The 26,323-nt window shown below is 35.1% G+C and overlaps 1 protein-coding gene across 4 annotated transcripts in view; it reads right to left on the reverse strand.

Moving 5' to 3' along the window:
• The window catches only part of GLIS3 (GLIS family zinc finger 3), a 145,493-nt gene that overhangs the window by 100,024 nt on the left and 19,146 nt on the right, over window positions 1-26,323 (reverse strand). For 2 of the 4 annotated variants that reach the window (XM_087716030.1, XM_087716028.1), the window contains exon 3: window positions 22,925-23,408. The exons of the other annotated variants lie outside the window; for them this stretch is intronic. In XM_087716030.1, the coding sequence (XP_087572156.1) occupies window positions 22,925-23,312 (388 nt within the window). In that variant the 5' untranslated portion in view covers window positions 23,313-23,408. The remainder of the gene's footprint in view (window positions 1-22,924; window positions 23,409-26,323) is intronic. 4 annotated transcript variants of the gene reach the window in all.

Here is a 26,323-nt window from a genome sequence, read left to right on the forward strand (position 1 = left end):
GCTAGAGAGGCTGAACTCTAACCAACATAGTATCTTTTCATTTTTTTACTTATTCATGAGAAGTTTGTAAAAATTAACCCTGAAAGAGAAGAAATCACATCAGTCTAGAAAATAATATTTTGTATGCTAGAGGTGCTCCCTGTTGCAGCAAAGAAATATAACACTTTCCTGAAACAGAGGAAAGGAACATAAGGAGCAATTTCTCTTTGTGGTCGCTTTCCTATCAAGCCATATTTAAAACATGCCCCATTTGATTCTACAGGCGGTGAGAAATTAGTGATAACCATAATTCTGTTTTTAACACCATTTAAATGGTTGACAGTCATAACATCTGGCATCAGAAAGCTGAATTGTCTTATGGCATCTTATTCTAGAGATGGCAGCCATCCGTTATTTTTATCTGGGTTATGATTCCAGGGAAAGCATAGAACTTCCGCACTCTCAGAAAATAAAGAGGTGCCAAGCCCACAACAGCAAACAACCACCATAACTAATGTACGGGCTTTGACCCAGAAACTACTATATGGAAACTCAGCCTATAGTGCCTGGTTTGTGAGGAGTCACTTTTGGGGGGATTGGCACAGCACTGCAGAGGAGGAACATTCTTGCCAGTGTAGATACGGCTAAATTAGAGAAACATTTTTTAATAGTATTAATAGCCTGATGATGAAACCCATATGCAGCTCTTTTGTAAAAAGGCAAATTCCATGTTTGGTATCATTAGGGGGAGAAAACCAGAGCCCTCAGTTTATTCCAACAAGTGGACTTATAAAGTCTTCGGTGGAGTTTGTTGTAAATTCAGGACTACCTGTACTGGCAAAGATTTATTTCATCAGTGCAACTGAGACAACATTTCTTCCCTCTATTCATAATGAATAGCAATAGCAATAGCAGTTAGACTTATATACCGCTTCATAGGGCTTTCAGCCCTCTCTAAGCGGTTTACAGAGTCAGCATATCGCCCCCACAGTCTGGGTCCTCATTTCACCCACCTCGGAAGGATGGAAGGCTGAGTCAACCTTGAGCCGGTGAGATTAGAACCGCTGAACTGCAGATAACAGTCAGCTGAAGTGGCCAGCAGTACTGCACCCTAACCACTGTGCCACCTCGCTGTTAAAGCTGATTCCTTTATTTCAGTGGGGTTTAAAGCTAGAATACATTATAATATACAAATATTTATCAAAAAGTTCATAATTAACTTTTAACAAGATTTTAATCCACACAAACTTCACATCACAACACATCATTCTGGAACCTGAATTTCTCTAACACAGGGGTGACAAACAGGCATTGTCATGGCAGCACCACGTAACGTACTTCCCCCTTTCATTAAACTGGGTGTGGGTGTGGCCAGCACTTGACATATCTGGCCCACGGGCCATGAGTTTGACAGCCCCACTCTAACACCATCTGCCTTATTCCAGAAGAATGGATAACACTCCCTAAGACTCCATTTCATTTCATGTTGTATGGACTTTATAACAAAGTAGTTTTCATTCATTTAAAGAAATGTGGAAAAATGTCATTGTGGATTTGTCTTGGTGTAGAACTGCTGCATCTTTATTCAGCCTGAAATAAAAGGATTAACTTCCTGGCATGGTGTAATTAGGTCCATAGCTACAGTAGATTATAATACTTATCTACCATTCCAATTTTTTAAAAAGATAATACTGTTACTTCAGCCATGTGAGAACTATTTAGATGCCACCTTTATGATGTCAACAAGAAAATATTATAAGACTTTGCAAATGATGCAGCTGAAAATAAGGTTCATGAGTTTCGATTGTATATTTCCCCATATAAATCAAAATTGCCTTTATCAATAATTAAGCATTAATAATTAACATGTGCAAACATCAAAATACTTTATAGAAATGTTAATCTGTCCAGTTCCTCATTCTTCTGCCTGCCTATTTTGCTGTTTCTCCTCTTTAGTTAGTTAATAGCTAAGCCTCCGTCATCTCTGACATGCAACTAAATTCCCCAATGTGATTTTCAAAGAATGTGACTTTTATGGAGATTTTTGTTTTATTTATTGCTTTAATTTAAGACATTCATTACATTTTGTTCCCCTTCAAAATATTTTTATATCTTACAGAAAGGTTTTGTTGCAAATCTATTGAACTTTTGCTATTGTGAGTAAACCTTTGATATTGGAATATATTTCTCACATCCGGTTATGAATTTAGCCATAAAGTGTGTTATTCATTTATGGTGGGGAAGTTTTGATAATCGAGAGATTTAGTATTAGTTAAAAAAAGAGCCAAGTATTAGACCCAGAAGATTTTAAAGGTCTTTATAAATGTCACATTTTTTCCCACTGTTCCAGTCATGGATTTTTAGTATTCACTATAATTCTACAAAACACTACTCATGGTCCTAAAAATTGAAATTCATTTTGATTGGCACATGGAAAACAGATATATTTAAGTTTTAAGTAATAAAAATGCTTGATTAGATTCAATAGAATTACTGTAATGCTATGGTTGCTATTTCAGGGTAACATTATTCTGTTCATTGATTCTTGTCTTATTTGACTTTAGGGATATATTTTCCTGAGAACTATTTATTTTAATTACAAACTGTTCTGATACCATTTTTGACAATTATATTAGAAATCCAGTGCACAAATAAAAGCATAATAACACTATTAACTATAGCTGGTTCTGAGAACCAAGCTACACATTACAATTATTATGCGCTGTTTAACTATGCTTTTGTTTCCTTGATTAATTAGTTACAGGGATACCAAATGGAATGGCTATTGTAAAGGCATTACATTGCAAGGCAAGGTTACTTCATTCCACAGCTATCTTTGGAATGGAATGGGAATGTCCTGTGCCCCCTCATGTGCAACCAAGAGCTTCAGAAAATAAGTTCCCAGTGGTACCAATCATGGAAAACCAGACAATTTTTTTGCCTAGTAATAGAAACAAAAAATCTGGCTCTGTACTGTACCTCCTGCAGATAAGGAGTCATAGGACTGAAGATTCTATCCCATAAATAAGCTTTTTTTTAAGAACACAGAAACACAATTTAGAAGTAAGTCTGAGAATCGGGAAATCTGTAGAGTTAGGAACATTAAAGTGGATGGTGAGATGCAATATTAGACTTATGGCCAATCTACAAAAGTTTCAAAGATGTGCTTCAGAGATGTGCTTCCTGGGAAATTGAGGCAATTTCTACTAGGGAGGCTAAGAAGAGGTTTTGTGCCTAGGTGAAGAATAGTGATCCAGAGAATTTATTTAATTAAGAAAATTTATAAGGCTAGCCTAGTCATTCTCAGTGACTGCAGGTAACTTACATAGATAAAAACCCAATACAAAAATCAAAAGTAATGAACTCCTACCCCCCCCTCCCAGCAACAACAACCAATCAAATAAGCCACTTGATGGGCTCTGCCTCATTCTGGTTCCCAGGTCCATTGGCAAAACCAGGTCTTCAGACCTTGCAAGAGAGTGTCAAAGTGGGAGGCCATCTTATCTCCGAGGATTATGTTCCATAAGATGATGTTCCTTCTTCTTGGTCCCACTAGATGTCTCTCCTAAGAAAGAGGACCAGTAGCATTCCCTATCTCCCTCTTGTGATGGGTCTGGTAGATGAATAGGGAAGAAAGGATATTAAGGGAAGAATTAAAAAGGCAAGGGGGAACGAAATTGGGTGGATTTGGGCACTGAGTCAGAACCCAGTAATCCTGCTTCAATAGAGGATCTATTGCAGTTGTAGTAAATAGGGGTCAGAAGTACACATAGAGACTTAATGATGTCTGAGTGGCTTTTCCTCAGTCATTAAAATAAATATTATATGAAACAAACCGTAAGATTCATTTATAGTGTATTTGGCTGATGATATTTCCGATCCTCCCATTTGCCTATAGTGGGGGTAGAAAATTCTTCAAGAAGACACACACTTTTTTTTTTTTGAAAAAATGCATCCTTCCAAGGGTTATAAAGGGGATGTCTGATGACACAATCTACACATGAAGGCATGACTCAAATTTTTGTCCACTTTAATACTTTTTTTCAGCCCAGTACACAAATATGTTATGCCACTCAAAGACTGGTAACACTTGTTTTGCATCTTTGGGTGTGTTACTGAAAATTGGTGGTGAAATCTGTGAATATTTTGTGAGCCTCAAACTGCAGATTCACAGCTTATGTTCAGCCAGCAGCATATGAACTGCCCATCACACAATATGGTTCTGTTCGTTGTTTACCTCTATATTACTTGAATGAATGTAGCAAAAGGGAATAAACTAAAGTGTAGAAACAGCAATAGATAGTAAAATTTATGTAACCATTCAAGCAAAATTATCCTAAACTTGCAACCACCTCAAGTTTGCAATTATACATCTTGATACAGCTCATGGTGTATTACAACTATGGTGGATAGTTCTCTTTATTCATTCCCATGCTCTGCAGCTGCTGCAACTAAAACAGAAGCTGTTAAGAATGAAGTAATGGCAAGGGGGAGAACTTCAAGACAGATACCATGTTAAAGAAAAATTCTGAAGAAATTCTATATAAGTGATTATTTGCATTAAGAGTGGCCAATCTGTCTATAGCAATAGCTCTTAGACATACAGTATACTGCTTCACAGTGCAGACACAGATGCATCACAAGCAGGCCACGCCCACACGGCTCCGCAAAGGCAAAAAACATCACGTGATGCAATTGAGATTGACACCTCTCCAGATGTAAGAAAACTTTGGCTTTGCTTCTTCACGAAGCAACACTGCAACCCTATCTTGTCCCCTGAGATCTTGAGCAGCCTAAACATATCTAGAATGTCTAGAAAAGCTTCCACCATTTTGTATGCTTCTTTTTTCCATGTAAGAATGGAGTGTGAAATTGGTTGTTGAAAAGTTATACTGCTTTTTAACATTAGGTGTCAGATTATTTTAATTCTCTCCAGCATTTAATGACTTTGCATTTTTTTAAAATGTACTCAGAGGGGGTTATAATTTGAAAAGTAAAGATATGCTACTTTAATTATAATTGCAATTGCGTATTAAGTTAATTGTATTAATTTTTTGAATTAATTCAATATTATTTCCTTCTTCTTTTAATTAAATGGTAAACTGCTTCAGACAAGGGGTAATAAATAAAACACCTTAAATAATATAAATCGTGTGAACTCTCATATCCAATCAAACAATAGTGTATACCGAGTTATCTTCTTACTCTCTGAATAATCCAATAAATAGCATAATCCCACAATTTCAATCCATATCTTTCATGAAAAAGCATTATAGGCAGTCCTCATTTAACGGCTGCTTCATTTAGTGACTATTTGCAGTCATGATAGGGATAAAAAATGAAGTTAATGGCCAATTATTGTATTTACAATCTTTGCAAGAGGGGAAAGCAAAGCTGAAGTAAGATCATAAGAACAGTCATAGTTTCACTTAGTTACTGCTTACCCCAATTGTGGTCACTGAACAAGAATTTGTTTGTTTTGCAGAGCCACTGTTGCAAAATTGTTCCCTATGCACACATATTGGGATTGCTTATTTCTTCTACAGAAGGCTAAGAACGAGAAATAGTACATGCCACAAGTCTTGTGACAGAGACATTTAGGTGTCGATATTTATAAATAACTCTGCTGATAAGACTTGGATCCTAGGCAGTGATGAAATATGTAGGTTGCATGTGTTTTATTTTTATACCTATTTAAATTACTTTATATTTTAAACCTATTTAAAAATAATAATCTCAGAGATACCAAATATCCTTTTGTCTGCACTGAATCATAATGAAAACCTTTCTTATTGGGTCCCATAAGTAAAATTTCTTAATACAAGGTTTTCAAAAGCATGACTTGGTTTTGACCTGCTTAGACAATAATATACAAGAGTCTTTTAGAATTATAATTCTGGACTGAGATAGAAAAAGAAGTGACAGAATTAATGCACATAGTTAAGACTACAATAGAAGAAATACGCATTTATTCAAAATAATAGTCTAGAGTGGTCTAATAAAGCATCAAAATCTATCAGGTATTTCTTTTTTTAGTTTTCAGACACCTATAATATAAAAGGATCCCTTACATATAATATAAAAGGATCCCTTAGAATCTGAGGTAGTTCACAGGAAGTCATACAAGAACAGAAGCCCAAAAAATGTTACTAGATCTAGATCAAATGTCTATGATAACCAATAAGGATAATTAATATTGACACAATAAAGATACTGTAATCATTCTATAAATCACTAATTTTCCTCTCTCATACATAAAAAACTTAAATCTGATGGATCATTTATTTAATTTGAAAAAAGCAAAGTTTAGAGTATTAATTTCCTCCCTGAAAAGTGGTATAGAAATTCTAAAGGTAACATCTTAGCATTTTTCCTTCCAAAACATTCCCAGTTAACCTAGACAGACTACTTGCAGTTCAATGCCATGAGGTAATCAACCATATACTTTTCAGCAGTGCCTGTAAGAAACTGACAAAGCAGCATGAAGAACAATGTCTCTCTTCAAGTGGAACTAGAGTAAGAAATTACCCAGCGCTGACCAATGCAAACAATTCTGTGCAGGTAATTAACTTGGCTGGTTCAAAGCAGACAGAAATGAGATCACCACCTTCTATGTAAATGCAATTTAGTTGCTGAGTTGAGACATATGAAAACAATAAGGTTTCTAAGGACTAAAACGAGAATGCCTAATGGAATACGTAGGCAAAAAGTCAAAGGATTGAAACCGGAATGCCTAATAAAACATGTAGGTAAAAACAAAAAGAGGGGGGAGGAACCTTGCATGTTAAAAAAACACCAATGTTTGTATTCAGGTAATAAATGTGTATAAGAAGATAAAGAAAATAATATCCACGCTTAAAAGACACCCTCATTAATCTAATGATATTAAAAGTTTAATATAAACAGAAAATAAGAAAAAAGTACAAAACTATAAGCTTAGTTAATCATACTTTAAGTCTAGATAATTAACTTTTTTGCAAATGCAGTGTTCTGGATAAGGCACATGCTTGGAATGTGAAAGGCAGGTTCACATTGATAAGTATCCCTTTGTACTGATCCATATTGGAACAAATGACACTGCAATCATGCTTTGCAAAAGTGCCAACAGAAACATTTAATGGGCCACATTTCCAAGATAAATGACTCCCGGCAAGATAAAAGACTTCACGAAAACTCTAAAAAGCATGTTGGGAAGGCATGTTGCAAATCTTTTAAAGGAGCTTTAAGGGAAATTTTGTGAGGGAGAGAAAAAGAGAGCATAGAAAATAATGCAGAAAATCCCCCCCCCGCTCCCCCCAAAAAACCCTACTGGAAACAGGACTGCAAGATGTACAGGCACTTCATAATGTTTAGTGTCTTTGTGTAGAGACAAAGTATACAAGGAAGAAACAGAAGATTTAATGCAGAAAGCCAAATATTTTTTAGTGGGCATTATTGCAGCCCATTTGTACTGAGGATCAAGCATTTGAATATGAGGATCTAGTCAAGCAGACCACAGAAGAGAACTAACAGGACGCTAAGGACAGTAATAAGTAATTGAGAGAGGCCAGAACTTCTTGGCTCTTTCTTTACCTCAACTTTTTCTTCAAGGGGGACATGATCAAATGGCTCTTAAACAAAAGAAGGGAGTGCTAACCCAACATAACTAAAAATATGGTTAGGAAGTATCTCAAAACTGTGACTGAATGTAAGTCTCCAAGATCAGACCAATTACATAAGTCGGGAAGTAACTGAAGATATCAGTTATTTTCGGGATCTTTCTGTGATCTTTGAGAGTTCACAGAGAAGAGGCAGAATGAACTGGAAAAGGCTAATATTCTCCCTATTTTCAAAAATGGAAAAACTGAGGACGCAAGTAGCTACAGAATGATGAGATTAATACTGGCAAAACTATAGAACAGATTATTAAACAGTCAGTTTGTGGGCATTTAGAAGCATTTTTGCAACATCTTTTTTCACTGACAATTCTGCAAACTATAGTTTTGTCCCTTGGGCAAAACTATCTCGCACCTACTTTGGTGAATATGGTGAAATTAATATTTTGGGTTCCTTCCAACCTTCTTGTCTCTTCTTGTGTTTCTTATTTCTGCTAAATTAATCTGGATATGCACAAACCAAAAAGACCTAATAAGTTGCATTGGAAGTAATGAGCTAAATCAGAATAAAACAAACAAATAAAAGTAACAATGAACAATTCAAAGGCTCATTATTAGAGGAAGATTTCAAAGATAACATTAAAGAAGAAAACAACAACCATATTAATGAGTGAATATTGTAAAAAAATAAACCCCAGAATAGGAAATCTTCTTTTTAGTATTTCAATGTTTCAAAAGCAATTGAAAGTAATTTCATACAGCAAACTAAATGATAAATTACTGGTAAATATTCTACAAAAAAAGTCATGTTGGCCAGTTACAGCATTTTACCTCCCACATTTCCTCCCTAGCAATATTCCTCATTTACATGGCACATCTCTGCTCTTCTCAAGATAAGGAATGCATTCTTTACATATCACATTAAATTCCTAAGTTTTGTCATTAATCTTATAATGCTAACATGAAGTGGTTATTACTGCCAGCATCTTGGTATGTCACAATTAAGTTTTCATATTGCAAAAAATTATTGCTGTTACAGCCAAGGACAGTTGTAAATAATTTTCCCCTCTCCTTGCCACAATTTATTAGTATAATCTAATATCATAACAATGGGTTCAAATCTAGTCAGTAATTTATAATGAGATGTGTTTTCGCAAAAATGGTTGGTGTATCTCTAATGAACTCACAATAATATTTATCCTCTTCCACACTATTTTGCTTCTACAATACCGAGTCAAATGATGTTTGGCTAATAGACATGGCTGATCTATAGTAATTTAGTAAATTTCCTGGATTACTAACCTTAACTCCAACAATCCTAATTCAAAGCCCTGAGCCCTTTTTAGCAGGTCCAGATGAGATGAAGATGATGATGGAGGTGGTGGTGGTGTTAATGATATGCTAAATAACTTTTTAACTTAGAATAATAAGCAGAGAATGTTATTTTGTTATGATAATTGTTATTCTACCTACCACTTCATTCCATCAATTGACATATATGAAATGGTGGTGCAATTATTACACAAAACTATTCCAGGCACTGAAAATAAACTTCTTGGAAGAGATTCTATCCTGTCATCTGTTATCAACAACATGCAATCTCTCATCAACTCTGACACTCTTCACTGAGCAATAAAAAAATGTCTATCTGAACTACTTCAGTCAAGTACAACATCATTATTGCAAAGTAAATATTCACAAGCAAAATAAAATCGGGCATAAATCATAGATCATACAAAGAGGGAAGCTGCAAATTGTAACATCAAAAGAACTGTTGAAACCAGCCCCATGCCCCATGTAAATAGAAATGCAAATAACTTGAAGTAACATGAAAATCCCTGTCATGGTTTGCTTCCCAAATCAAATACATTATGGAAGGATCCTAAATTAAACCCTGATGTGCTTGAGTTAAATATGCTATCCAATCTTGCTGGAATTATAACTACATTTTACTTTTCAATTCCATGTTAAAGGGAAAAGGAAACAATTTAATACTAATTTTTTGAAAAAGCCTACATGAGAATTTTATCCTGGATGTCAATTTAACCGGGCAGAAATAATAAATACACAGCCCACACAGTATATTTATTGTGAAAGACTTAAAAGTTCCATTAATTAGGTTAGCTATTGCTTTCATGGTGCATTTGAAAGCTTTATGCTTCATTAAGCATCAATACATTTTATCTCATTATCTTTTCAGAAAAATACACAACTGTTTCTTCAAATCAAATGTTTGTTAACAGGTATATACATATCGGTTAAGTATATTGGAAACAATTGAAGACAAAATTTCTATACAGGTTTTGCTGTAGACAAAAACATTGTATGAACTTTGTTCTGGTATAAAAAAGAATTTTATAACTTGGGGAACAAAATAAAAAGAAAATAATTGTTCTGTAGAATTACTATCTTTATCGAGGAAAGACAGCTCAACACTCCAGATCCTTAACTTTCATTCTGATTAATTTACTTGCCAGCAGTGGGTAATAAAAAAGCTGTATTTTGTGTTAAAGTACTCTTATACAATAATTTTGTTATTGTGCAACTTGTTGATTTGTTGAATTATTTGCAATATTATAAACTGCCCAATCATGAGATGGAAATATGTAACAAAAAATAAAATAAAACAGTAAAATCAAACAGAATAAACACCAACACTAAAACAACATGCAACAACAGGGACGTGGTGGTGGAGTGGTTAAAGTGCAGTATTGCAGACTGACTCTGCCCACTGCCAGGAGTTCGATCCTGACCAACTGAAGGCCTTCTATCCTTGTAAGGTCAGTAAAAGAAAGAACCAGATTGTTGGGGGCAAAATGCTGACTCTGTAAACTGTTTAAAGAGTGCTGTAAAGCACTACGAAGTGGTATATACCGTATTTTTCGGAGAATAAGAAGCACCCCTCCCCCAAGAAATGGATGGAAATGTCTGTGCATCTCATATAACAAATGCTGCTGAAGTCCCGCCCACCCACCTTCCCCCACCGATTTTAGCCTCCACTCATTGCATTTTCGGCCTTTGCATGCCCTAATTTAGATCTGTCCCAGGCTGCAGGGATTGATGGTGGTGGTGGCGATCTCCACTGCCTAGAACAGGCAGAAAATATGATGCACGAAAGCAAAAAATGGAGTATGCGGAGGCCAAAAACATGATGCATGGAGGCGTCAAAAATGTGACGCATGGCGGCAACGATCAGCAGCAATGTGCTGTGGCGATCCCGGCAGCCTGGAACAGGTCTAAAACGGAGTATGTGGAGGCCGAAAATGCAATGTATGGAGACCAAAAATGTGACACACGGAGGTCAAAAATATGACGTGCGGAGGCGGTGATGAGCTGTGGCAATCTCTGCATCCTGGAACAGCTGATTGCCAATATTCAAGAGGCCAATCCAACTACCAATCAGCTGCTCATGCTGAATCAGCAATAATGCAATAATGTGCTGAAACTGACCAGGCTGTTTGCTGCAAGGACACTAGCCAGATGAATACCGATGGATACTGGTAGGCAGAGGCAGATTTGTTTTTCCTCCCCAAAAACTAATATGCATCTTATACTCTGGAGCATCTTAAACTCCAAAAAATACAGTAAGTCTAAGTGCTATTGTTATTGCTATACACACAAAGACAGAAGGCCTACAACAATCAATTCACATATGGCCGAATATATAATGAAACATGCATGTCAAAATTTATTGTGGGCACCATTATAGAAAACAACTTGGGGTTTCCTTTCTCACACGAATTAATGCAGGCATATTACTATAAAGCAGGGGAGATAAAGAAATATTACTTTTGCATTAATAAAGAGACATTTAGGACCAATGCAATTTTATCCTTTCCAAATGTAGTTGAGAATACTATGATTTAGATAAGATAAAACACATCCAAAATGCATATATAAATCCTATTATTTATTGCAAGATATTGTTGGTGCTTGGAAAGTGTTCCAAAATACTTTTATTATTTAATTTTCATTGCAATTAATATTACAAAAGCTAACATTAGCTGTGCTGTACCAGAGTCCAAATCATTTTAAAAATGAAATGTCTCTCCCTTTCAATTTATTTTGTGAGTCTCAGGGAAAACCTACATTTCTTCAATGATATAATAAAACAAGAGTTCACAATTATCTTTCCAAAGTTGGCCCATTACACTTTAGAGAAACAAATTACAGTAAAATCAATTGACTCCAAACAGTTCTTTAAACTGCACTGTTCATATATACACTTAGTCACTATTTTCTTTGAATGCTATTATGTCATCATTCAAAGCATTTTAATTAATTGAAATTTTAATTTTCCAGGACTGTTGTCCTTGCAATCTGCTGTAACAGCAGGAGGAATTCATTTCTTCTTGTTAAAGTAGATCAATCTGCAATTGACAAAGCCAGTGAAAATAAGAAGAAGGATTAAAACCATTTTGAATGCCATGGACACTATAAAGACTACTTCAGTTCCCGGCCTCAGCATTCATCCTTGCCAGAACTTATTTATGCGAATGACATCTTAACCACAGCTTTTATTTTTCTCAAAGAAGATGCTGTTGACTGAGGGCCATACTCAAAGAGTTGCTATTCACACAATTAACAACCGCACGAATGGCTTTTTAAAAGTGAATTTATAGGCATGCCCCCCTGGTCCAAATCAACATCATGTATGTGAAGAGAGGTCTTAGTCATTTTCCCCTGCTGCAATCTAGGTCTTATTTAGACTACCTATATCTACTATATACCTTATGATGAAAATTATCTAGAAAACTATCCAGAACTCCTCCTGTCTCAATGCAACCAGTAGGCTGCCTGTTCCCTCAGGTAACATTTTAAAGATCATTAAGGGGATACCCAAATCTGACTCTATTTGTGAAGCAAGCTACTCTTTAGCCAAGTACTGTATTGTAAAAGTTGTTGGAATATTGCTTAAAATGAAAAAATAAATAAACACTGAGAATCTTGTTTTAAGTACTTTAAAATACAACAAAAGATTATTATTTTGAACATTTTAATTTTTACAATATTACAAACCTTGATCATGCCTTTTGATCAGAAGTTAGAATTATTGTTATACTCACATAAAATGGGATAAGATAAAAGTAAGCTAAAAATTCACTAAAAAAAGCTCTGATTTGTTTTTAGATAGATTAAAATATATAACATCATTTTTAGGCAGGCAAATCAAGTTTCTTTTTTAGCAATATAGAGGAAATGTAATAAATAAATACTTCAGTGTTTGGGAATGCACAATAAAATCTCAATTATTTTAAAAAATACCTAAGATCCATTCACACTAGAAGTTGTACAATCTTCTTTCATCACAACTATATTCGTAAGAAACTCTAACAACCAGTGCCTGCTTCTAAGATACTTTGTGCAATGTCTCTATTAGTTGAGTTTAATACTCAGCCAGATGTTATGCAAATAATGTCAACTATCTGCATAATAGTGATATTTCCATGCAACTCATTTCCATAAGGGATTCTTCAGTAATCTGTCCTTTTTACCAATCAAGTAAAAGTGAAGACTTTTCATGAAACTGCATTTTAAATAATTTTATTACAACTCTTAATGAAATTTAGCTGAATTCTAGGAATTGCTCTAAACATGATTATGTAGAACTATTGACAGCTGTAGCAAAAGCTTGCAAAAATTACATAGTTTTCCAGATTATACCCTTCCCTGAATAAGAGACCAATATTAAATTGGAATTTTTAAGTCAAGTTTTATATTGATGATATTATTTAATTAGAAATCTAGTTATTGGTTACATATCAGGCAACTATTTTCTTACATATATTTGAATAGTAACTTTCATAAATAGAAGAACAGTTTTTAACCACTGGTCTGTCACTGCAGACGATGTGAAAATCTATTTTCAAAAGGCAATTTGTAATACATTGCTGACAAAATAAATTTCTCATTGTCAATGTCTCAAAATGATAGACAGCAGAACAGCATTTCCATGGTTTTTCCTGCATGTTATCTTGCGATCAATATGCCATACATTTCATTCATGCAGAAGTTCTATTGAATTAAATAGAACAGCCAACAACAATCCTGTTCTTCAGCTGAAGTGTTTCAGCCTGGAGCACCCCAAAATGTTTAGTATGTAAATTCCATTTGGACTGCAGACCAGCAGAGTAGGAATGTAGCACCTCTCAATTGCCTTGGTAGGTTTAAAAAATATCTTCTCTTTCTATTATTTTGGAAGTCCTTGTGCTGTTCTCAATATTTCTAAGCCATAGAAGTGATTAAAAACTGACAGCCATTGAATAAACCTATTTCTACAAGATTTGTACATATCAGTTTCTAGAACATTTCTTCTAAAATTGTAGGCTTTGAAAAATCCAGAAGCAGACAGAAATGTAAAAGGAGAAATTGAATGTTGTATCTCACCATGAACTAAACCATGGAGAAACATTAGAAACAATTTCAGTTAACATAGAAATTACAAATCTGTCTAGGTTGTTTTTTATTTTTGTAGGCTTTTTAAAACTCATGTTTTGTTTCATAATACTGTAAAACAAAAATCACTAGAATTGTTATTCTTTCAGGGGTATGAACTACTTAATAGTTTTTGTACCTGTCTAGACTTCATGCATACGTGAAAAAAGTTAGTTGACATAGTTGACATTTAAAAGCTGGTTTTTCTGATACATATGAAACATTCAATGTCTTCTGCAAGATTTACACTGGCAATGCCTCAGTGGTTACATGTGGAATATAATCAAGATGATCTTTATATAAAAAAAGGAAAAGTTATCTAAAAAGCTTATGTCAAAGAACATCCTATAATAGCATAAATGCTTCACTTTAAAAATAAATTAAAGGAAATAAATGCAAAGCACACTCTTCTGCCTGTGGTTTCATAAAGTTTGGAATACACACACAATACAGGAATTTAGACTACTAAACTATTATGTTCTAAATTCTGTTCTTTTGGCAAGAGGCACACATACTGGAGGAATTCATCCAAATCTATTTCTATTGGCTTCAAGTGACTCCCTGGGCCAATTGCTGTAAGTCTCCATTTGTGATCCCCTTGTGATTTCAATGATGCTTTGTTTCTAAGTTTTGTTTAACCATTACAAAGCTGCTGGAATGCATGATTCTGAAAAGAAGTAGCCCTGTGTGTTGAATACAAACTTATGCATTTATCATTTAATCACTTTAGTGCTAAATATCGTCAATAGTCGGGCCTACTGAGTTACTGGAAACTGATTAAAAGCAGCAAATGAGAACAAAAACAAATGAAGATGGAATCCAGCTTTCGGTGCAAAGTCCCATAGCATACTGATGAACTTCTTTTTCAGAACAAGCCAAGTGACTGATGAAAAAACAATGGTCCTAAAGAGTAAAATAATAAGTAAAAAAAGATTTCAAGTGTGCCTCAAGCTGCTTACTGATTAACATTTTTGCTCATAAGTTATGCCACTGTTATTCAAATTAAAGGTTTTCTTGACAGTTACAAAAAAAATGATTCTATGGTCAGACACTGACCCAACATACATGCATACGTGCATGTGTTTGCAGTTGTATTCCACATTGAAGAATGTGGAATATACACACAGACACAGAGTTACTGGAAATTATGAGCAGATTTAGAAAGAACGGACCTCACAAAAATAGGAATATGAATTCTAGCTACATTTCCCTCTATTTTATTTCCTTTTCATAAACTCAACTGTTGAAATGATAACAACTGCAATTTAATATGTCCCTTATGAATAAACAAAGTGAAAAGAAACAGGCTGATAAGAAAATTGAGGGTTTTTTTTTCAATTTAAGAATGAAATAGAAATAAAATGGCCATACGTGTTTTCCTGTATGCGTTAATACAAGAGTTTCTACATGACACAATGTTCCAATTGGCAATTTATTCACCAGTTTTCATGGCTCTCTTATGGAGATTATACAAATTCTGCACAAATAGAAGATCTTTGTTGGATATTCTTTGATTTTTCTTCTGTAGCAAGTTTAGAATAGAATAGATAAGCCCTTCTAATGTGTGCAATATAAGGGCAACCAAGGTCATGCCCGCACTGTACCCATAAGCTGCTCCTTTCCTGTGTTCATGGTAGCTTGACTCTAAGCCATTTTAAGAAAATCCTGTCCAGATTAAGACTTTTTGGCAACAGCTTCAAGGTACTCAGTCCAGACTGCAGACTATTAAATCCTCCCATTGGGTAATTCCCCAGCAGCTGTGCTCTTCCATCTTTGTTTTCCAAGAATGCAAATGCCAATTGCTCTCCTTCTGGAATATACTGCATATATGTATGCATACGTATACAGCTGCACTAATGTTATATGTACAGTTTTAAATCAACACAACAATACGTTTTAAATAAACTTTGCATTTTCTTTGCTTTTCCTGAGTAGCATATCCTACAGATTTTGTTATATAGTAGCAGGTGTTCTTTATTAGCACAATGCTGAATATCCCTGGTTCAGAAGAAAGGAAGGAAAAAAGAAAGGAAGGAAGGAAGGAAGGAAGGAAGGAAGGAAGGAAGGAAGGAAGAAAAGGAAGGAACGAAGGAAAAAAGGAAGGAAGGAAGGGAGAGAGAGAGAGAGAGAGAGAGAGAGAGAGAGAGAGAGAGAGAAAGAAAGAAAGAAAGAAAGAAAGAAAGAAAGAAAGAAAGAAAGAAAGAAAGAAAGAAAGAAAGAAAGAAAGAAAGAAAATGCATGAGTACAGGCCTTTGGTCTGATCTGAAAATGCTTTTGAAGTTTTTGACCATGCACATAAGCTTTGAGCCACTCTAAGCAATAACATGAAAATTAGGTAATGAAGATGAGAGCTTTCTCATAGTAAACATTTGATAAGGAGCAAATGTGGTTGTGCTATATATTATACCGCATTTTCTAAAATAACAATTCTATGTAATAGTGAATCTGTTACACTTCTGCTCACATGAAACAATCTATCTAGACTGTTATATTTTTTCTCTGAAAATAGTTTTGCACCAAACTTAGAAAAGGGAATCCAAAATATTTCCTAAGCTTCTTTTGGGGTAACAAGAGTAGCATACTGTATATAATTAATAAAAGAATGTTGTACAGATTTTAGCCATTCAACGCATTTTGGGTTAAATTAAGGGTGGAAGAATTAGAACTTTAGCTGTTTGGTTCACCTATCAATATCTTAGTTGAGGCCAATTTAAATTTATTTACTTTATGCGAATCCACAAAAATGTTTTCCAGTTGGTGGCAGATACTGTTTACATGAGGATTACCATTTATGTGAAAAATATCCCTCCAGCAAAGTTTTCTTGCGATTTTGAAATTGCTGTAAAAATAAAGCCTGAGCTTTCAGACCGAAGGCCATGGTCTGTTGTCCTCACATTTCATTCGGGCCTGGGGGTGTCATCTTTTGCTGCTTTGCGGTGTACCTCTTGGAAGCTCATAGACAAATGATAGGGCTTGATTGGTCTCTTGTTTTTGAACCTGACTGGTCCACTTGACTGCAAGTAAACTGGTTGCAGATTGGGTTACAAAAGCCTAACCCCAATATAATGCTGTGAAAATGTTACCTGTGGTCAGGTTGACTTACACCATACAACCTGGTGTTATGCTTTTAGCCTTCTATTCAAAAGAATTTGGGATAATTGTAAAAAGAATGGCCTCCAAACCCAATACAAAATTAGTTCTGAGTACTAGAACTTCAAGTTCATAGAACAATAGCATTACATTAAGTACTTTCACAATGAATAGAAAAATCTGCTCTAAGAAACTGTCACATTGCATGTTTTTCTAGCTTGTCAGGAATTTATGACTAAATTACCATCTTACCATTGATCGCAGCCAAACCATGGAGCACTATTTCTAACACAATAAGACTACATAAAAACCGCAATTAGGATTCTCACGGTTGTTGACACCCAGGAGAAAACGTAAGTAATACGTTTGGAAAATATATTTATTTGATTTGTAAACCTAACACATATACTATTTTTAAGCAACAGAACTGAAAAGGCAAAAATTAATGTAGAAATTAAAGTCTTCATTAAAAATCTCCTCTGCTAACAAAGCTTCTACTGCTGCCAACTATCACACAATACTGTGGAATTCCTAAAGAATGCAGATGGGGAAGAACAACTCCATCCTCCTCAAGCACTCCATGATAGCCTTTCATACATCTCATGAACTTGTGCATTTCTCTGATAAGAAGTTGAAACTTGACTAAAATATGGGCATTTCAGGGAAGTTAATGGAAATTACAGGTCAATTTGTATTGATGTTAACCTATGAGAGATAGGAGAAAGACTGGCCAAATCAGAGGGAGGAGTTAAATGGGGAATTAGTCTGGACCCCCTACATGGGCACAAGAGGGCAAAGTCCATCCCCCCTTTGAATGCCATTGAGCCCTATTGTCTACAAACCATCTGTCTGAGAAGAATCCTATGGCTTTAGCAATAAAACAGCCAATTGAACTCTCCAAGTGTGGGTCTAGTTGTTTCTGCCTGACATAAGTAATATTAATTACAATTAATTTGGTTGCACTGCAGGCTTTTTTAATAGACTAAAAATAAATTAGAAATGATGGTTTAGTGCATGTAATTGACACAAAAGGTGCTGGGAGGATATAATTAAAAAGATAAAAGTACTTTGACACTCAAACTCTGAGCAAGCAGAATGTTGATCAAACAAGCAACAGGTTTATAAATTAGGGATCAATGTAGGAAAAGGAAAGAATCAGCATGCCAAGAAGAGTGCAAAAGAATATTTTGCTAGGGAGAGTGCTATTCCCAGAAACAAATACTGGAATAACATCCCTCAATGGTCTTCAGTGGTAGTGAGGGAACTGCTCTGGAAGTTCTCCATATCTCCTCAGTTCACCATCCATTTGCTCGCAACAAATATCAAAAGTCTAAAGCAACACCAGAGTGAAGTGATTCTACACATGATTCATATTTCTAACTGAAAGAAATATCTTATTAGGGATGCTGTAATTATTACAAATTTTAGAACATGAACTTTAAAGCATTAATGAGAAGATGGGATTTCTGGAAAGACAGGGTCTACATAGAAATAAAACTAAAGTTCTGTAACTTCAGAACAAAGTATGCAATCTTTTTTGCCTGAGCATCATGTTTTCACTTTTAGATTTGCTTTGGAGTAAAACAGATTGCATATAGCTAATAAATAGTGTGACATAACTACAGAGAGTAATATCAACTGTTTGCATTCTGTACATTTTATTTTTTTTTAGACTTTGAGGACCAAAATTTTGCCCCTTATTTCACATAGAAAAGGAAAATCATGATAAAGCAACAACAGCCCAAAAGATTTGGGCTGTCTGTCAAGCAAGAGGGGGTTTAGAGGTATTGTGACCATAGATGAAATATTGGGCATATGCAACTAGAAGACAATGAATTGATGACCTTTACTATAAAGTATATAAGTTTCCTTTTTCAGACATAAGCGGTTTTGTTTGGCTCTTTTATGGAAATGAGTGCTGGTGCCAGAAAAAAATGGTTTTCCATTCTTAGCTTAAATTAAAAGGATTACAGAAAACAATGACATTATTTGAACAACAATGCCCCAATTGCTAGTATAAGATTAGGACTTGTAATAATATTGGGATCCATGCATCTAATAAAGTTGTTCAATATTAATCAAGAAAGAAAATGCAAAAAAATTGTTTCAAGTAATATCCCATGTTATTTTAATTGCACTGAAAAAATATGAATTTATTATTTATATTTATAGTTATAGTTATAGTTATATTTATAGTTCATCATACGCAATCATTGCACAATCAGGATTTAACATGCAAAAGGTAATATAATATTAACCTAAGCTATACAATTGTTCCTGTTCAGGCTTGTTCATCTCAACTGAAGTGTGAAGAAGAAGAAAAATTCTCATCTGTTTAAATTTCCACCAATAATAGATTACAACAAGTTACTACTAGGAATGTAGTCAAGACTATAGTTCTCAAATCAAAAACACATATAGGAAGCCCAAAATAAGTAAATCTGCAAACATAATTTTATGATTGAATTGTCCCCAAAATCAGTTGCCTTGTCTTGAACAACATAAATCTTTGTTTATTTCCGTATATATTCTTACAGAATGAACGCGCGGGGGGGGGGGGGAGTTTAATCTAAAAGGCCCTTAATTCACTTCTAGCCAGTGTTTTTTTAAATCTCCCCTTTTGCCATAAAGGAGGAGGAACAGGAGGAAAAGAGAGAGAGGGAGGGAGGAAGGGGAAGAGGAGGAGGAGGAGGAAGTCCAGTATATTCTTAATCTGTATTAAAGATACAGTATCTATGAATACCAAATAGATACATACATTTTACAAAGATTATTTAGGTGGGGAAAAGGAAGAATGATTTCAGAATAGGCAATTACTATGCTAGTCAGTTCTCCAATCTCTATCCTAGCAGGAAGAAAAATTCTGGAATAGTATATATTGTGTATTATAAATTACACTTGGATGGTGTTAAAATAAGCCAAATATCTACTTTACCACTACTATAACTAAAGATAATTTATGCCGCATATGTTGGAACAAGACAAAAGCATCATTATGGGACTACAACAGGGAAAACAAATATATTTTAAAAATATATTTGTGCTGTGGTTAATTGCAAATGGTCACATGAGCTGTATGTGAGAAAATAATTGCCACTTGGACTAAGTATGCTATGCGGTTTTGATATTTTTAATAGGCAGCAATTTTAATCAACAGAGGAAAATATCCCTCTATAAAGAAAACAATTCTACATTTTAGAAACAGGATATATTCTCAACCTTCTGCTAGTTCCCTATACTGAGGCCAGGAATAATGATCTTTGATTTGCAACATTATGCAGGCAGTATTTTAGTCTTACAACAATCCTTCTCAACCATTTTAATTTAGTCATTTGTTATTCAAGTTAGATTTCTATCCTTCTTTTCCTCTAAGAACTCAAGAAGGCTTACGTGAGGGTCACTTCATTTTTTTTCTCCCCACAACTCTTTGATTAGATTCATAAGAATCAGTTAAATAGAACATGAACACATAATTGTGATCAGTCAGGGATAAATGTCTATGTGATATATAAAATTGTCAGTATTTTCAACTTCTTCAAAACTGAAAGGCAATTAATGAACCAGTATTAGAAAGGTCATTCTCACTTAAAATTAATTTCATGCCCATTTTATCAAACATTCAATCCTACAGCATCTATAAGAAATGAAACTTTGATAAAAATATATTAATTGAACATGCAAACTAAAATATATTTAGAACTGTACATGATATATTTTTGTTGACTAGAAGTCTACTGCAATAGTATGTTGTAGGCTTTTTGAGATGTTTATACTCAGAAGCTAAATGGGTCACAAAAACAGAGATACGAGAAGCTAATATATAGCTAAGGGATATTTTAATGTATTATTAGATATAACCAAGTGTAGAAACTAACATTGAAATGACATTAAAGCAAGTATAGAAACTAACAATTCTAACCAGAATGGGACAACTTGGCGTGGCCAGGTCACTGCCTCCTGCTCGGCACTGCCAAGTCACTATTGCCAACTCACCATCGCAGGGAAAACCTGTCACCAGCAGCTAGAGGGACAGCATAGAGGCCAGGGATTGTGACGGCATCGGCAGTGGGCAGGGCAGGCAGCAGAGAAGTGGTGGCAACTAAGGGCATCCCATTTTCACACACACTAACGCTGCTGCCACCGTGTGAAGCTCTGGGCTAAAGAGTCTGAGGAAGACAGTACCAGCGGATATGAAAATGGGATGCGGCCATGGCTGCCGGTCTCCACTCTGCCCACGTACTTGCTTGCTTGCTCACCCACCCAGGTCTCCCTCTGACTACTCGAGAGTTGTCCCCACAGTGTGTTGACTGTGTGGCGTTCTCCTGTGATGACTTGGCAGCAGTGAGTTGGTAGGGACGATTTGGTAATGGTGGTAAGCTTGCCATGCCGAGCTAGCCCACACCAAGCTGTTCTAGACCCATCCTAGCACTGAATAGATAAAACACTTTTGCCATGTGAGTTTAAAACATGTAGCCTTTCACAAAAATCCAAAAAAGAATAAAGTAAGGAAGCTACTTGCTTAGTAACCAAGGCTGAAAATAGTTTCCTTTTCTATTCTATCCAAGACACTTGTGCAAGATGAAGTTAAGAAACTAGACCCATAAGAACTTGCATTGAGTAGGGGGTTGAACTCACTGATGGTTCCTTCTAATTCTGTGAACTATGAATATAAAAAAAAGTTTTTTTAAACCAAAGATACATCAAAGTGAGTAATAAAACCTGTAGAAAACTAATGAAGGTCAATTAATATGGTGGTAGATCAAGACCAAGATAGCCAATCCAGTTGAAATTTGGCCTGAACTTTATTGATCATTCAGAATCATTTTGCAGAAGCTTGAAGTATTTATTTTACTCTAGAAAAACTCGTTATTTACCCCCACAATTATCATTTTTGCCTTGGAAGAGCTTAAATAATTCCTAAATTCCTTCAAATATGACTCAGGACATCTCTCAAATAGTTCTCAAATGGATCCAAAATATTAACTCAAATCACTCTGTTGGCATTATGAATTTGCTAGTTACACAGGTAGGTAACTAAATAGTAACAATAAAAAGTGCAACTCTTGGCCACAAATAATTGCCCCTTTAATAACTATACATTCTCTTCTCACCCTTATGGATACTCTGGTGTCTTCCTACATCTCTACCAGAGGCCTGGGAGTTTGTGGGTTCTTAATTGTTCCTAGCACTGCACTCTTCTGGACAGAGAGCTCTGAGGTTGTTCCTGGGATCTGTTGAAGCCGCTCTCCTAGCTTAGGAATCACAGCCTGAGTGCTCCTACCGCCACTGGAATCACTTTGACCTTTACTTATATTACCGAAAGTAGAATATATCTCAGTGATGGAGAACCTTTTTTTTTACGACGTGCCAAAATTGTGCGTGCGCATGCTATTGCACGCATACACGTGCCCACTCAATCTCCCCGCCCATTTGCGCATATGTCCGAGTCCCCCTCACATGCGTGCACAACCTCCCAGGCTCCAGAGGCTTTCCTGAAGCCTGAGGAGGGCGAAAATGGTCTCCCCTGGCCCTCCAGAAGGCCAAAAAATCAGCTGGCCGTGTGCGCATGTGCGCCACAGCTAACAGCTGGCGTGCCACCAAACATGGCTCCACGTGCCATCTGTGGCACCCATGCCATAGGTTTGCCATCGCAAATACATGGTGTTGAGAATTCTCCTCATGCATTATATTTATATTGCTTTTGGAAAAACATATTTGTAATGTTTAAAGTGTTCTGATTATAGAACCATACATCTTTCTATATCATAATTCTACCAAATGTGGAAGAAAACAAAGTGAAACATGGCTATTAAAATGACTCCTACCTTTTACTGTGCTTGCAGTAAATTTATTTCCAAATTCTTGCTCCTTTGGCTTCAAAAACTGTGGAGTTGTTACCCCTGGATGCTGCGGGACATGGAATAAAGACTTTCCATTTGTAACCATTTGTCTCTTCGGACTTAAAGCAGGAAGGTGAATATTACAGTCAACAGCATTACTCTGATGAGCCACACCTCCTCCAAGAGATGTCTTTAAATGTGAGGGGATTGATAGGTTTCCAATAGAAAGGGCTGGGGTGCTACTATTATTAGAAGAAGCAGGAGGAGCTTCTATATGCAGTTTAATAGATGGGTTCTGTTGCGCATTTACCATCCCAGGCCTGTGAGGAGTGTATGTTGTCCGATGGCTCATACTACATGCCCTGACATTCATTGCCAAAAGATTCTTCTCCTAAAGATATGCAGTCAAAATCCCTGGATTTTGAAGACATCGGTCAGCAGTAAACAACTTTTCCGTAGTGCATTATGCCTGTTGTAGGGGGATAGAAGACAATAAAATAACTTATATGTATTACGATGCAAGACTTCAGAGCCGCGCTTTGTGTTAACTGTAGGAGGCAGAATTATTGATTGTGTGAACATCAAAGCAGAAGGCAATTACAGAAAAAGCCCTCTGGGGATAAGGACAAATGATTACTGAGAACTATAATGAAGAGAAATGATGCTCCTTAAAAGCAGAAGTTAAAAGTAAGGTCAGCTACCTTCGTACTAGTTAACCAGCCATGAAACGGGATAAACACCAAACAAATGAATGAACTAAAAAGCAAACTGTAAGTGGAAGCTATGCTTAAGAAGAGATTTTTTTTAAAAAAACTGCACATTGTGATGGTTTAAAAAGGAAGATGCTAAAGCATGTCCAATGATTAAGCTATACTGAGCCCAAAATATGACATGATTGCCAATTTATGCTTTTAGGATTAAAAAAATACAATAAGATATAAATCAGAATAAAACACTGTAATGTACTAGCACATGGGAAAGGTAAGGAAAGAATAATATACTTTCAATAAAATATAATTCATTCATTTCCAAAAGATATCTGTTATGTAACAGTTAATACACATTAAAGCTGTACATGCATCAAAAAGTTCTGTGACAAACCCAGGACAAATGTAGTGCCTCTCTGCTATTCATGAAAGCAACCTCACTGTTTTGGAATGATGCAAGTCTGGCAAAATGATGTTATTTTAAGAAGTCCACTAATATAACTTACTATGAACATTGAATTTCATTGATTATTTTGTTGCCACATTATCTATTTTAATTTTAATTATCACGAGACGGAATTATAAGCCTGGTCAAGTAACAATCCATTATTAAAGTCACACTACTTTAACAAACATCACAAAGGAATTCACATGATACCTGCAGCACTTCTCAATCATTTTTTTTCAGTGTGTACATCCCTGAAATGCAATAACTGTAATTACATAGGCCATGAAATCTCAGCTGTGACTATAAAGTAGTATCATGCTTAGCATAAGATTATTTTCCTTGACTATCTCTATGGATGGGAATCTAAATTTGTAAGAATAAGCTGTATTAGAAAAAGAATTAAGCAGATGCTAAACAAAATGAAAATTAGAAAATCAGTGTTTGTTTTTTCAATTTATTTATATATATTCTCTTTACATACAATAAGTGCTTGGTGAACAGCGTACTGTCTGGGTCAATTTGTTTATATAATAATGCTTTTTTGGTTCCTAGTTTCTACCTCTATTATCCAACCAATGATAAAACAACTCCCAAGTTCAAAAATATTCTGTGTCTTCTTTTCCTTTTACCTTTAGTGTTAGTCTATCCATTTCTGCACAGTCTAATATTTATTTAATTGTATCTTCTTCTTCTGTAAGTGTTTCCTGAAAATCAGAGTTTTCTGAATCTGTATGTTTTAATTAGACTATTAAAATTGCCTTTAATGATTCATTCTGCTGCTCAAATTTCTAAGATGGGGGGCATTTGCAGTGAGTCATTGTTTCCAAAATATGGATGTGAGACCAGGCAATCAAAGTCCTGCCTCTGGTTAACATACAATATATGCATACATTGCACACATGTAAAAAAACCTTCAATGACTCACTTATGCCTGCAAGTTTAAAACCAGTAGCTGACACTTTTGTTTAGAAGTACAGAAGAAGCCAACATTCCTTCTCTCGTGTCCATTTATTTACTATTCAATGATTGTTGGAAATTGTGATTTAGTTAAGCCTGAGAGAAGTCAGAATTTGGTTTGTTGATTTCATTAATAATTCCCTTCTGCCTTTACATTTATAAATTGAGCACTGCTGCTCTATTTATTTGCATGAATAAATTATTCTAGCTCAGTCTAGTATTTACCTATTTATTTATCACATTTGTATGACCATCCACATCACAAGTGCAACTCTTACACTTAAAACAATAAGAGAAGCAAGAAAAGTAACTTTAACAAATAAATATGTAATAAATAAAAATATAAACACAACAAAATTCAACTAAAGGCAAAAATGAAAATTTAATAAAACATAGTCACAGTAGGCAGTACAAAAGAAATACATGAAAATACCTAGTCATTTAGAGGGTATGCAAACAAATATGAGATAGAAAAGTGAATGGATTAAACACAAGGAAAAAAAAACAATAAAAATTATGATCGGATGGAATGGTACAATCCTCTAAAAGGGGAGTATAACAAACAAAAGGCAATATTTGGAGTGATGGGCTTGTTTGGAAGCAAGAATGAATTGAAGGAAAGAAAGAATAGAGAGTCAGTATGGACCTCTATTCAACTATATTTCATTCATTTTCTTTTTATCATGTAATGTCTTACTTTTTACATATTACTTACTTGTTTCCTGTTCTTCATATGCTGCTTACTCTACAAATGAGTAGCAATATGGATAAGTATAATTTAACTGTGAAGTGTTGAAACGTTAAGCCTTTTCCAGAGCTGGCTGGAAATTATGACTGAAGTGATCAAAGGAATGATAATCACTGAATTATACTCAAGGCTAAGGAAAAAATTTACCAAATGAGCTCCCCTATATAATAAGCATTAACAGAGGCATACCAAATCAAACACACCCATGCACCTTTTCATTCTTCCTCTCTCTTCTCATACGTGCTTCATTTACCTACTTTAAAGACCTACTGGCTGTATGTTACTTATATATTATACTTGTTGTTACTTACTTATTAAACTTTTTAAAGAACAGGAATGTCAGTCTACAGCTGCAAACTCTGAGAAGCTACAAGACTTAGTTCAATTTATTTAACCAAAAGAAATAAATGCTAAATTGTTCTTTTACTATGTTCAAGTTGTAAGTTGCAGGAACATTTATTGATTAAAAGCAGTATCGTTTGTTTTCAGGCCTGGTCACGGCATAAATCACAGTTTGCATTTCA

Source organism: Thamnophis sirtalis, unplaced genomic scaffold (genome assembly GCF_051295495.1).
Source record: "Thamnophis sirtalis isolate CommonGarterSnake01/CBP01778 unplaced genomic scaffold, rThaSir2_p1.2 scaffold_5, whole genome shotgun sequence".
Classification (NCBI taxonomy): domain Eukaryota; kingdom Metazoa; phylum Chordata; class Lepidosauria; order Squamata; family Natricidae; genus Thamnophis; species Thamnophis sirtalis.